This window comes from Triplophysa rosa, unplaced genomic scaffold (genome assembly GCF_024868665.1).
Source record: "Triplophysa rosa unplaced genomic scaffold, Trosa_1v2 scaffold493, whole genome shotgun sequence".
NCBI classification, from domain to species: Eukaryota; Metazoa; Chordata; class Actinopteri; order Cypriniformes; family Nemacheilidae; genus Triplophysa; species Triplophysa rosa.
The window spans coordinates 3,528-16,925 of record NW_026634500.1 but is presented as its reverse complement, the minus strand read 5'-3'; the positions used below and the strand labels follow the sequence as shown (position 1 = coordinate 16,925).

The window sequence follows — 13,398 nt, the reverse complement described above, 5'->3', positions numbered from 1 at the left end:
TTCGAGAAATAAAACTCGAAATAAAATGTCGACAATAAACTCACTATACTTTGAGAATAAAGTCGTTGTGTTTCGAGAAAAAACTCGTTAAATTTCGAGAAAAAAGTCGAAATAAAATATCGAGAATAAACGTTTATCCTATATCAGGGTCATGTTCATTGCGTAGTACTGAATGAGGACATGGCAGAGTTGTATCACTTAGTCAAGCTATACTTTAGGCTTTCCTTCAGTAACAAAGAAATACAATCAGCGGCTGGGTCTCTTTAGAAGAATTTAACACGTTTTTAACACGACTTTATTCTCAAAGAGTTTTTTCTCGAAATTTAACGATTTTTTTCTCGAAACACAACGACATTATTCTCAAAGTATAGTGAGTTTATTGTCGACATTTTATTTCGAGTTTTTTTTCTCGAAATTTAACGAGTTTTTTTCTCGAAACACAACGACTTTATTCTCGAAATTTATTGAGTTCATTCTCAACATTTAATTTCGACTTTTTCCCCCGAAAAACTGCGGGTTTAATTTCGCATTATAATGACTTTAATCTCAAAACGGTTTTATATATTTTTTTATTGCTTGGCCCTAATACTCTTCCGTAGTAGGTAAACCTAGGACTTTAAAAGAAAATAAATGAGGATTTTAACACAACACCATCCAATAGTTCTCTCTACTAAAATTACAGCAACGATATGGAAACCACGATGCTCGCGGGTACAAACAACAGGATTAAAAAACGTATACATTTAGTAAGTACATACATAATTTCTTACCTGATCATCAGGATTCTCAACCAGTTTCTCTCTCTGAGCGTGCGTGAGTGTTTGTGTTCCGCAATTGTCCAGACTAATGATGCTCTCACTGCAAGGTCTGACAAACTTCAGATCACTCTTTCTGGAGTCAGTGGTTCGGCAAGCATCATAATTGTACACGTGCTGTAAAGTTCCTGTGCCCCCCACGTCTGCGTAAAGGGGCGGATAATACGGAATAACTGGAAGATTCGCTCCAGATTTGTAAAACATCCGCTCGCGTCTCCATCTGTAGCATTTGACTGACAGTATGGCGATGATAGACACGATAAAGAGAAACGAAACCACGGCCAGAGCCAAGACTAGATAAAAAGTCAGGTTGTCGTTATATTCCTTGTCGTGCGTAAAGTCAGTGAACTCCGAGAGCACTTCAGGGAAGCTGTCCGCCAGCGCCACGTTAACATTGACTGTAGCTGAACGAGAGGGCTGTCCGTTGTCCTCCACTACAACAGCGAGTCTTTGTTTCACAGCATCTTTATCTGTCACCTGGCGCACAGTTCTTATTTCTCCATTCTGTAAACCCACTTCAAACAGCGCCCTGTCTGTGGCTTTCTGCAGTTTATATGAGAGCCAGGCATTCTGTCCAGAGTCCACATCAACAGCGACCACTTTAGTGACCAGATAACCCACATCTGCCGAACGAGGCACTATTTCAGCCACCACAGAACCACCAGACTGGACCGGATACAGAACCTGAGGCGCGTTGTCATTCTGATCCTGAATTATTATTTTCACACTCACGTTGCTGCTCAGAGAAGGGTTTCCACCGTCTTGCGCTTTTACGCGGATGTTAAATTCTTTTGTTTGCTCATAATCGAAAGAACGAACAGCGATAATTTCTCCGCTCTCTGCATTCACTGAAACATACGTCGAAGCAGAAACGCCATTCACAAGAATATCCTCTAGAAAATATGAAATGCGCGCATTATTACCAGAGTCTTTGTCATGCGCTTTAACAGATAAAACTGAGAATCCGGGTGAATTATTTTCCATCACATATGCGGTGTAAGACTGACGCTGAAAAACAGGGGCGTTGTCATTGACATCAGAGATTTTAAGATTTAAAGTTTTATTAGTAGAGAAAGAGGGCGAGCCTTCATCAGTAGCAGTAATTGTTATGTTATATTCAGATATTTTCTCACGATCTAAAAGCTCATCAGTAACCAACGTGTAGAAATTTGAGGCTGATTGTCTGATTCGGAAAGGCAAACTAGGATTTATTAAACATCTCACCTCTCCATTTTTCCCCGAATCTAAGTCTTTGACATTCAGCATCGCTATTACTGTCTCTGGGGCTGAATTTTCCGGTAGAGGGCTAGAGAACGAAATTAAATTAATTACAGGAGCATTATCATTTACATCTGTAATTTCCACCATCACTTTAGCAGTATCTGTTAAACCACCACGGTCTGTCGCTACCACATTCAATTCATATTTCTTGTTTTTTTCGAAGTCTAGAATACCAGTGACTATTATATCACCACTGGTTGGATCAATTGTAAAAATATCAATGACACTACTACTGCTTTCCGAGAATGAATACGTCACGTCTTTATTTGTTCCCTGATCTGCGTCAGTTGCACTAAGCTGTAAGACCACTGAACCCTTTGCTGCGTTCTCAGCGACAAGTGCGGTATATACAGACTGGGTAAATATAGGTGCGTTGTCATTTGCATCTAAAACTATAACATTAATCTTTAAAGTACCAGTTTTTGGGGGGGTTCCACCATCAAACGCCGTTAAAATCAGATTATATTCCGCCTGTTTTTCTCTGTCTAATGGTCTTTGCAAGACCATTTCCACATATTTTGTACCGTCGGTGTGAGACAATGTTTTAAGCATAAAATTGTCGTTTGGATTTAGTTTATACGTCTGGAGTGAATGTAAACCTACATCCGGATCTTTAGCGCTTTCCAAAGAGTATCGAGCTCCAGGAATGGCCAATTCGCTTATCTGAAAATGAATCTCTTTCTTTGTGAATAGAGGCGAATTATCATTGATATCTAATATTTCTACATCGATTCTATGCAGCTCCATGGGGTTGTCCAAAATAATTTGAAAATGTAAGGAGCATGGAGATTTATGTCCGCACAGCTCCTCTCTATCTATCCTCTCTTTCACTATCAGAGTTCCTTTATCCACATTCAGACCGATGTACTCACGACTGTCCTCCGTAAAGATCCGCGCTCGACCAGACTTCAGTCTCTTAACATCCAAACCAAGATCCTGAACGATATTTCCTACCAGCGAACCTTTTGTCATCTCCTCTGGAATAGAATAACGGACCTGCCCGTGCGCAACGGCCATGACAAAGACGCACAGCACCAGATGCTGCATTAGCCATGATGCAATCCATGTCGAAGATGCGCGTCTTCGGGAATTAAAAGAACAAAGACTAAACATTTTTCGAATAATCTATCACACTCCAGAAGTAAGGTTACAATCAGAAAAGTGGAAACCATAAAGCTTCGTCCAAAAATATAAGCACCGACTATCTCAAGCGTGCAGTAGTAGAAAGAGACCGTCTGAAATGAAAGGGATATTCTGCAGACTGTATAACGTCAGAAAACGAAGGAGGGTCTAAAACAACGTTAAAAACTAACCAACAGCGGCACTTAGAGCACCACAGGAAGATTACATAAAAATACTTTAAAGAACCATATCTAATAACAGCGCACTTTGTATCAACATACTTTTACCGAAATAATTAAAACATATGTAATTTTTATGACAAAAATAGGTCTCAATGCTTACATAACGGATGCGTTACAGCACATAATAAAAAAGGCAGCCAACAAGGACCCATCTTGAATCTCCTTTCATGATGTTTGAAGACAATCCAGGAAACACCTCATGAATTTGGTTTAAAAAATGTGCAGAGCTGTAATATAGAGAAAGTATTGCCAGTGTGAAGAAGCTCAAATTTAAATAGGATTTCTTTAACGTGTTTGGTCATTAAAAAAACCACATGCTCTAGTTCGTTGTACTGCATGTAAACACTTTGACTATAAATAATAAATACAGCATAAATTATGGCAACCTTATATAACCACTGCAACATCACATCGCGTAACAACATAAAAATTGTGTATTATTTAGAACTTATAGGCGAATTTGCCTTTAATCGATGCTATTGTTGCGTGAAACAACCTGTTTATTTTATTCTATCAAAATATTTCAGTTACCATCACACTTCAATTACTATCTTACTACCACTTGTTCTTTCAGTTGTCTGCTATCATTTCAAGCCCAATCCTAACACCACGATCCTAAAAACTTGTAAATTAAAAATAATTAGGCGACCTAAAGTTATTTGTTTTAAAATACCTAAAATAAGTTCAACGTGTACGAAATATTTCAGTTACCAAATGTCATCCTGTAGGATACTAATTTACGAAATATGCAACAATTTTAATTCATGGAAAACAAAACCGTTGTGAATTGATCAACCGTAAATGTATCCTTTTTTCTTTTAAAAAACACAACAAATCTAAAAAACAACAACATTAAAAGCACAGTAAAAAGACAAAACCATAATCACTCATTCAATCTCACCGGATCAAACGATTCGTCATTAACCATTTTCTCTCTCTGCGCATGTGTGAGTGTCTGTGTTCCGCTGGTGTCCAGACTAATGATGCTCTCACTGCAAGGTCTGACGTATTTCAGATCACTCTTTCTGGAGTCAGTGGTTCTGCAAACATCATAATTGTACACGTGCTGTAATGTTCCTGTGCCCCCTACGTCTGCGTAAAGGGGTGGATAATATGGAATGACTGGAAGATTCGCTCCAGATTTGTAAAACATCCTCTCGCGTCTCCATCTGTAGCACTTGACTGACAGTATGGCGATGATAGACACGATAAAGAGAAACGAAACTACAGCCAGAGCCAAGACTAGATAAAAAGTCAGGTTGTCGTTGTATTCCTTGTCGTGCGTAAAGTCAGTGAACTCCGAGAGCACTTCAGGGAAGCTGTCCGCCAGCGCCACGTTAACATTGACTGTAGCTGAACGAGAGGGCTGTCCGTTGTCCTCCACTACAACAGCGAGTCTTTGTTTCACAGCATCTTTATCTGTCACCTGGCGCACAGTTCTTATTTCTCCATTCTGTAAACCCACTTCAAACAGCGCCCTGTCTGTGGCTTTCTGCAGTTTATATGAGAGCCAGGCATTCTGTCCAGAGTCCACATCAACAGCGACCACTTTAGTGACCAGATAACCCACATCTGCAGAACGAGGCACTATTTCAGCCACCACAGAACCACCAGACTGGACCGGATACAGAACCTGAGGCGCGTTGTCATTCTGATCTTGGATGAAAATGTTCACAGTTACATTACTACAAAGTGGAGGAGAGCCGCCATCCTGCGCTTTTATAGTTATTTTAATGTTTTTTATTTGTTCGTAATCAAAAGAGCGCACTGCGTGTACAACACCACTTTCCGCGTTAACAGAAACGTACGTTCCCACAGGAGAACCGATCAGATCACCTTCTTCTAGAATATAAGATATTCGAGCATTTTGATTTTCGTCTGGGTCATCAGCTTTGATTTGAAGAATGGAAACGCCGGGTGAATTATTCTCTAGCAAGAATGAATTATAAACACTGTCCTGAAAAACTGGAGCATTATCATTTACATCAGTTACTTTTAGATGTAATGTTTTTCGGCTTATTAGAGGAGGCCGCCCGGAGTCAGAGGCGGAGACAGTGATGTTGTACTCTGGAACCTTTTCTCGATCTAAAATAACATTTGTGACCAATGAGTAATAATTTCTTAAAGTGGATTTTATTGTAAAATCTTCGGATCCTTCGATAAAACAGCGGACTTTGCCATTATCATCAGTGTCTGAATCCTTAACATTAATTATTGCGATTGTGGTGTCGGGTGGGGCATCTTCGGACACCGTGCTTGAAAAAGACATTATATTGATGACAGGTGCATTGTCATTTACATCAATGACTTCTAACACAATTTTACTCGAATCAGTCAAACCACCCTGATCCCGTGCCTCGACTGTAACTTCAAATTTAGTATCTTTTTCATGATCAATTGTCCCGACAACAGAAACGACACCAGTGTCGCTGTCAATATTGAATAGTTGCGCAGCGGTTCCTTTCTGCTTATAGAAATTGAACGTTATTCGTCCATTCGAACCTGCATCTGCATCGGTGGCATTAACGGTAGTAATATACGAGCCCCTCGGTGCATTTTCCATTATTGATGCTCTATAGACCGACTGGTTAAACTGCGGTGCGTTGTCGTTCACATCTAACACGGTAATATCTATATTAACAGAACCAGACCTCTGCGGGTTTCCGCCATCTACAGCGATTAATTTAAGTAATAAATTAGGATGCTCTTCTCTGTCTAACGCTTTCTGTAAAACCATCTCTGCATATTTACTTCCGTCTGGATTTGAGTGTTGCTTTAAAGCAAAATTATTATTCGGCGACAAAATGTAGTTCTGCAGCGAGTTCAGCCCTACATCGTGATCATCTGCGCTCTCCAGCAGAAAGCGCGAGCCCAGGGCTGCGGATTCACTTATTTCAAATTTTAACTCTTTGTTCTGAAACGACGGCGCGTGATCATTTTCATCCAACATTTCAATAGTTACCGGGTGCAGTTCCATTGGATTCTCTAGAATGATCTCAAAGCTGAAGCTGCATGGTGTGGTGTCACCACAAAGCTGCTCTCGGTCTATTCTCTCTCTCACAACCAGAATCCCTTTGTCTGTTTTAAGCTCTGCGTACTGAGTGCTGTCTCCGGTCACGATACGCGCTCGACCCGCTCGAAGCCTTTTTAAATCAAGCCCCAGATCTTGTGCTACATTACCGATGAGTGAGCCCTTCTTCATCTCCTCTGGAATCGAATATCGAATATGTCCGTTTGCAGTGCAACAATAACAAGACAAAAATATTGATAACTGCCACAGCATTTTCCATCGCAAGGAACGAAGCGATTCTATCATCCAACAGGCCCGTTGCATCATAATAAAAATATTAACAAACAGTAAATCCAACCAACTATGTTCGTTTGTCTTATAGTCCAATATACTGTGGGGAATAATAATAATATAATTCAGAATGCACAGTAAACCTCGGTGCCTCTCGCAAACAGCTCTGAATAAAAACGGCTAGCCAGCTTCTCTGCCATCCGCTACACCACAAGAGAACTAGGAGGGGTTTTAAAATGCTGAATAACACAGCATAAATGTTTCATTGATCAACAGCGGCCCTTGCTGTTCAGAGTATGTCTAAGCAAAGGTCTTCAACGAGCTATTTAGAGAAGAGTATTGCAATCTCTCATAAATGCAAGAACAGCATCAGATACTATCTACATTAGGCCTATGATGTACATTTCACATAGGTTAAAGCATTAGTGTTACCTGGAATATACCCGGTGAAACAAATTAATAGTAAAATAGAAATAAAATAGGCGATACAATTATCTAAGCAATTTACTCAAATTATGTAAACTCATTCTAATATGTTGTCCTGTAAACCCCGTAATTATACGAATGCTGCAAAGCTGTATTCTAATGACTTTGTATTTATAATTAGCTTAGAGTTTATTTGTTTAATAGACAGAGCACAAGGGTTTAAAACCAATAAAAATGTACAAATACGAATACGAATACTGTCAGACATGCAGAACGCGTCAGTCTTTATGACAGTGAGGATAGACAGCATATTTTCATACTAATTCTTACAAAATCGCCAACTCGTAAAAGTTAGAAATAAGAGAGACACACTGATACTCACATGCGCACCCACAAATCAACGACAAAAAATCGAAACATTAACAGGCTCTGACAGCAAAATAAAAATATTGTATAGAACAAAATCAAAAACTTATATGATTTTAACCTTAATACCTAATAACTTTAATATATGAATATACATAAGAATATTTTGATAAGGTTAATTTAAAAATATTTTTATATTAACCTAAATATCAAAATATTCTTGTTTATTATTGCTAGTGGGGTCATATGATCATCATTTACCTTGGCATAAAAATAATTTCAGAAAGCAAAATATTAAATTACTACAAACTCACCAGTGTGCTGGCTGATTCAGTGCAATCGGAAGTTCGCGTCTCCTTCGGAAGGCTTTCGGTTCCACTTGCTGCAACACTTATGAGACTTTGACTGACGGGACCAAAATATTTAATATCACTTTTCCTGGAGTCACTGGTTCGGTAGATTTCGTAATTATGCACGTGCTGCAGAGTTCCAGTGCCTACTGAGTCTGCGTAACGCGGCGGATAGTAAGGAATAACCGGAAGATTGGATTTACAATACAAACGAGATTGCCTCCATCTGTAGATTTTGACAGATATTATCACAACTAAACACGTTACGAAAAGAAATGAAACGGCAGCCAAAGCCAAGACTAGATAAAAAGTCAGGTTGTCGTTGTATTCCTTGTCGTGCGTAAAGTCAGTATTGACTGACAGTATGGCGATGATAGACACGATAAAGAGAAACGAAACTACAGCCAGAGCCAAGACTAGATAAAACGTCAGGTTGTCGTTGTATTCCTTGTCGTGCGTAAAGTCAGTGAACTCCGAGAGCACTTCAGGGAAGCTGTCCGCCAGCGCCACGTTAACATTGACTGTAGCTGAACGAGAGGGCTGTCCGTTGTCCTCCACTACAACAGCGAGTCTTTGTTTCACAGCATCTTTATCTGTCACCTGGCGCACAGTTCTTATTTCTCCATTCTGTAAACCCACTTCAAACAGCGCCCTGTCTGTGGCTTTCTGCAGTTTATATGAGAGCCAGGCATTCTGTCCAGAGTCCACATCAACAGCGACCACTTTAGTGACCAGATAACCCACATCTGCCGAACGAGGCACTATTTCAGCCACCACAGAACCACCAGACTGGACCGGATACAGAACCTGAGGCGCGTTGTCATTCTGATCCTGAATGATTATTTTCACACTCGCGTTGCTGCTGAGAGGAGGTGAACCTCCATCTTGCGCTTTGACTATGATCGTAAACGATTTTAATTGCTCGTAATCAAAGGATTTCGTTGCATAAACGGCTCCACTATCAGAGTTTATAGAAACTAAGGATGAAACTGGTGTGCCATTGAAATCGTTATCAGAAATAAAGTAGGAGACCCGCGCGTTCGCACCCAAATCTGCGTCGTGCGCTTTTACACTGAACAAAGATAGAGATGGGGAATTATTCTCCATCACATACGCATTATACAATTCCTGCTCAAACTGAGGTGCGTGATCATTTACATCGGTGATCTTGACGTTCAGCGTCTTTTTACTAAACAAAGGCGGACGGCCACTATCTGTAGCTGTTACGGTGATGTTATATTCTCCTGTATCCTCTCTGTCCAGCTCGGAGTCAGTGACTATACTGTAATAATTAGTCAACGAGGAGTCGATTTTGAATGGGAGGCTTCTGTCGATGGAACAGATAACCTTTCCATTTTCTTCAGAGTCGCTATCTTGTATATTTATCATAGCTACAACGGTACCAGGCGGTGAATTTTCGGGTATTGCATTTGAAAAAGACATGAGCGTCATTTTTGGTGCATTATCATTTACGTCTGTAACCTCGACTATCACATCAGAGGAGTCAGATAACCCCCCCTGATCTTTAGCTTGAATTTTAAACTCATAAATAGCAGATTCTTCAAAATCGAGGTCACCAATCAGCCTTATTTCACCACTGGAGGGATCGACAGAGAACAAGTCTCGAATTTTGGGAGTGGTGTGTTCGACATAATAACCAGTTTGTCCATTTGAGATTGTATCTGCATCAGTTGCATTAACAATAACCAGTAACGATCCCTTTGCAGTGTTTTCGGGTACAGATATTCTGTATGTGTCCTTTTGCAACACAGGTGCGTTGTCATTTATATCTAAAACAATAATATGGATTTTTACCGTGCCGGAGCGTTTCGGATTTCCTCCGTCTGTTGCAGTTATGGTTAAATACAAATGTTCCTGTTTTTCTCTGTCTAAAGGCGTTTGCAAAACAAGCTCGACGTTTTTACCGCTGCCTGACCGACTTTGTGTCTTTAAAGTAAAATGATTCGTCGGGTGAACTGAGTAACTTTGGATACTATTAATGCCAACGTCAGGATCAACTGCGCTGTCCACGTTAAAGCGCGCTCCGGTTGAAGCAGACTCGCTGATCTCTAATGTAATTTCACCTCTTGTAAATGCAGGACTGTTGTCGTTAACATCTAGAATTTCTACGGTGATGCGATAGAGCTCGATAGGATTTTCTAAGATGACTTCAAAGCTCAGGCTGCATGCAGATGCAGCACCAGCGCACAAAAGCTCCCGGTCAATTCTCTCCTTAATGACGATGTGCCCCTTTTCTCGGTCCAGCTCGACATATTCCCGGCCACCGGCTGAAAAGATTCGTGCTTTACCCGTCGTCAGCCTTTTAGGATCAAGACCCAGATCTTTAATGATATCCCCGACGAATGAGCCAGGCGCCATCTCCTCTGGCACGGAATAACGGACCTGCCCGTCCACGCTATAGAGGAAATGGCCACAGAACAGTAGCACACACGACTGCCATACATAATTACAATTCGGTCTTCTCATGCTGAGCGTCGATTTTCCTCTTAAAATTGATGTATAAAGGTCTTTAAATATATAATTTTGAAGTACGAAAAATGAACTAAAGCAAGGATATAGTTAGAAGCCTCATTCAGATTTTGCTGTGCGCACTCTTTGTACTAGCGGTATACAAGCCTTACATGCGCGAATGGTCTGGATAAGCGAAGGCGTGTATCATGAATTAAACCAGAAATATCAACCCCATCAAACAACAGCGACGCTTAGGGTTCAGTTTTAGAACGGCAATATAATTTTCCTGAGTGCGTTTTGAATATGACATTGATGGAGCCAGGCGCAAACAGCAAACCTTTACAAAACACACAGAAACAAAAACATTTTACGCACAGCAGTCAGATATAAGGGGTAAGGGGGGTAATTTTAGGAAATATGGAAAAATGCAGTAGAAAAGTTTTCGCAAGAGTAAATTGCGTAAAATTCCGTATATTCCAATGTCCAATATGTTCCTGTAGGTCAATTGTTAGAGCTTTGCGTTAGCAGCGCAAGGTCAGGAGTTAGAGTCTCATGGGTCACACACATAGGTCATTTTTAGTATGAATGCACTGCAAGTCGCTTTGGACAAAGGGGACTGTCTGAAATGTATGTGTGTATTTAAAAAGGTTTTAACTCAAAATGCAGCATTAAAAAGTAGACACATAATACAACTAATGCGTGCGTGTCAGTGCCACAAACTCATGTAATGTGCCTCACCTCTCTGCATATGTCTTTATTCTCCTGCATGTATTGCAGTGTCTGCGTTCCTCCTGCGTCCAGACTAACGATGCTCTCACTGCAGGGCCGCACAAATTTTAGATCACTCTTTCTGGAGTCAGACGTTCCGCACATCTCGTAATTAAACACTTGCTTTAAAGTCCCTGTTCCGTCTGCGTAAAGGGGTGGATAATACGGAATAACTGGGAGATTCGCTCCAGATTCGTAAAACATCCGCTCGCGTCTCCATCTGTAGCATTTAACTGACAGTATGGCGATGATAGACACGATAAAGAGAAACGAAACCACAGCCAGAGCCAAGACTAGATAAAAAGTCAGGTTGTCGTTGTATTCCTTGTCGTGCGTAAAGTCAGAGAACTCCGAGAGCACTTCAGGGAAGCTGTCCGCCAGCGCCACGTTAACAGTGACTGTAGCTGAACGAGAGGGCTGTCCGTTGTCCTCCACTACAACAGTGAGTCTTTGTTTCACAGCATCTTTATCTGTCACCTGGCGCACAGTTCTTATTTCTCCATTCTGTAAACCCACTTCAAACAGCGCCCTGTCTGTGGCTTTCTGCAGTTTATATGAGAGCCAGGCATTCTGTCCAGAGTCCACATCAACAGCGACCACTTTAGTGACCAGATAACCCACATCTGCCGAACGAGGCACTATTTCAGCCACCACAGAACCACCAGACTGGACCGGATACAGAACCTGAGGCGCGTTGTCATTCTGATCCTGAATTATTATTCTCACACTCACGTTGCTGCTCAGAGGAGGGTTTCCTCCGTCTTGCGCTTTTACGCGGATGCTAAATTCTTTTGTTTGCTCATAATCGAAAGAACGAACTGCATTCATTTCTCCGCTCTCTGCATTTACTGAAATATACGTTGAAGCAGAAACGCCGTTCACAAGAATATCCTCTAGAAAATATGAAACGCGCGCATTATTACCAGAATCTTTGTCATGCGCTTTAACAGATAAAACTGAGACACCTGGTGAATTATTTTCCATCACATATGCGGTGTAAGACTGACGCTGAAAAACAGGGGCGTTGTCATTGACATCAGAGATTTTAAGATTTAAGGTTTTACTAGTGGAAAAAGAGGGTGAGCCTTCATCGGTAGCAGTTATTGTTATGTTATATTCAGATATTTTCTCACGATCTAAAAGCTCATCAGTAACCAACGTGTAGAAATTTGCGGAGGATGGTTTGATGCGAAAAGGCAAATCTGAATTCACGGAGCATTTTATTTGGCCGTTTTTACCAGAGTCTGTATCTTTAATGTTAAGCATTACAATCATCGTGTCAGAAGCGCAGTTTTCTGGAATGGGGCTGGAAAATGATATAACGCTGATGACAGGTGCGTTGTCATTAACGTCAGTCAATTCAATGAGTACCTTACTATTGTCTGTTAGTCCACCCTTATCCATGGCCTCAAGATTCAGTTCATATTGTTTTGATCTTTCAAAGTCCAACAGCCCGTTAACGTAAATGTTTCCACTGTTAGAATCAATTCTAAAAAGGTCTAAATCTTTCCCAGAGCTCTGTGAAAACGAATACGTCACTTCACCATATGATCCTTTGTCTTTATCTGTAGCACTTACAGTTAACACTACTGTACCTATCGGTGCATTTTCTTCTAAAGAAATTCTGTACACGGACTGGCTAAATGCGGGTGTGTTGTCGTTTGCATCAATTACTGTGACGCTAATCTTAACTGTTCCGGATTTTTGAGGGCTTCCTCCGTCAAATGCTGTCAATGTTAATTTAAGTTCCTCCTCTTGCTCTCTATCTAAGGGCGACTGCAACACCATCTCAACATATTTTGTACCATCAGAACGCGACAGTTCTTTCAATGTAAAATAATCAGTTGTGGTGAGAGTATATTTCTGAAGCGCATTCAAACCCACATCAGGATCGTGAGCGCTGTCTAAGGAAAAGCGAGCACCGGGAACCGCCAGCTCGCTTATCTGAAAGTGTATCTCTTTTCTAGTAAAAACAGGAGCATGGTCATTTATATCTAATATTTCTACATCGATTCTATGCAGCTCCATCGGGTTTTCTAGAATGATCTGAAAATGTAAGGAGCAGGGAGACACTTGCGCGCACAGCTCCTCTCTATCTATCCGCTCTTTCACTATCAGAGTCCCTTTATCCACATTCAGACCGATGTACTCACGACTGTCCTCCGTAAAGATCCGCGCTCGACCAGATTTAAGTCTCTTAATATCCAAACCAAGATCCTGAACGATACTTCCAACCAATGAGCCCTTTGTCATCT

The 13,398-nt window shown here is 40.9% G+C and overlaps 4 protein-coding genes across 4 annotated transcripts; all 4 read right to left on the bottom strand.

Moving 5' to 3' along the window:
* Positions 1-640: 640 nt before the first annotated feature.
* On the bottom strand, positions 641-3,793 carry LOC130550948 (putative protocadherin beta-18). Its single transcript, XM_057328482.1, has one exon. It carries the CDS (start codon positions 3,207-3,209, stop codon positions 744-746), a length of 2,466 nt encoding a protein of 821 aa, XP_057184465.1. The 5' UTR covers positions 3,210-3,793; the 3' UTR covers positions 641-743.
* Positions 3,794-3,997: 204 nt separating this feature from the next.
* Positions 3,998-6,952, bottom strand: LOC130550949 (protocadherin gamma-A12-like). The gene has a single exon (XM_057328483.1). The coding sequence runs from the start codon at positions 6,795-6,797 to the stop codon at positions 4,344-4,346; it is 2,454 nt and encodes an 817-aa protein (XP_057184466.1). The 5' UTR covers positions 6,798-6,952; the 3' UTR covers positions 3,998-4,343.
* Positions 6,953-7,785: 833 nt separating this feature from the next.
* Positions 7,786-10,398, bottom strand: LOC130550952 (protocadherin gamma-A12-like). Its single transcript, XM_057328486.1, has 2 exons — positions 8,266-10,398; positions 7,786-8,148 (listed from the first exon to the last, which is right to left on the bottom strand). The coding sequence occupies exons 1-2, from the start codon at positions 10,388-10,390 to the stop codon at positions 7,856-7,858; spliced, it is 2,418 nt and encodes an 805-aa protein (XP_057184469.1). The 5' UTR covers positions 10,391-10,398; the 3' UTR covers positions 7,786-7,855.
* A 172-nt stretch (positions 10,399-10,570) lies between these two features.
* On the bottom strand, positions 10,571-13,396 carry LOC130550951 (protocadherin gamma-A1-like). The gene is made up of 2 exons (XM_057328485.1): positions 11,114-13,396; positions 10,571-10,712 (listed from the first exon to the last, which is right to left on the bottom strand). Exons 1-2 carry the CDS (start codon positions 13,394-13,396, stop codon positions 10,587-10,589), a joined length of 2,409 nt encoding a protein of 802 aa, XP_057184468.1. The 3' UTR covers positions 10,571-10,586.
* Between the last annotated feature and the right edge of the window lie 2 nt (positions 13,397-13,398).

Coding starts and splice junctions, on each gene's coding strand:
- LOC130550948 (XM_057328482.1), bottom strand. CDS start 3,209: ATGTTTAGTCTTTGTTCTTTTAATTCCCGAAGACGCGCATCTTCGACA.
- LOC130550949 (XM_057328483.1), bottom strand. CDS start 6,797: ATGATGCAACGGGCCTGTTGGATGATAGAATCGCTTCGTTCCTTGCGA.
- LOC130550952 (XM_057328486.1), bottom strand. CDS start 10,390: ATGAGAAGACCGAATTGTAATTATGTATGGCAGTCGTGTGTGCTACTG. Junction 8,149..8,265: donor CGTGTCTATCATCGCCATAC/TGTCAGTCAATA, acceptor TAGTTGTGATAA/TATCTGTCAAAATCTACAGA.
- LOC130550951 (XM_057328485.1), bottom strand. CDS start 13,396: ATGACAAAGGGCTCATTGGTTGGAAGTATCGTTCAGGATCTTGGTTTG. Junction 10,713..11,113: donor ATAAAGACATATGCAGAGAG/GTGAGGCACATT, acceptor TGTTTTGTAAAG/GTTTGCTGTTTGCGCCTGGC.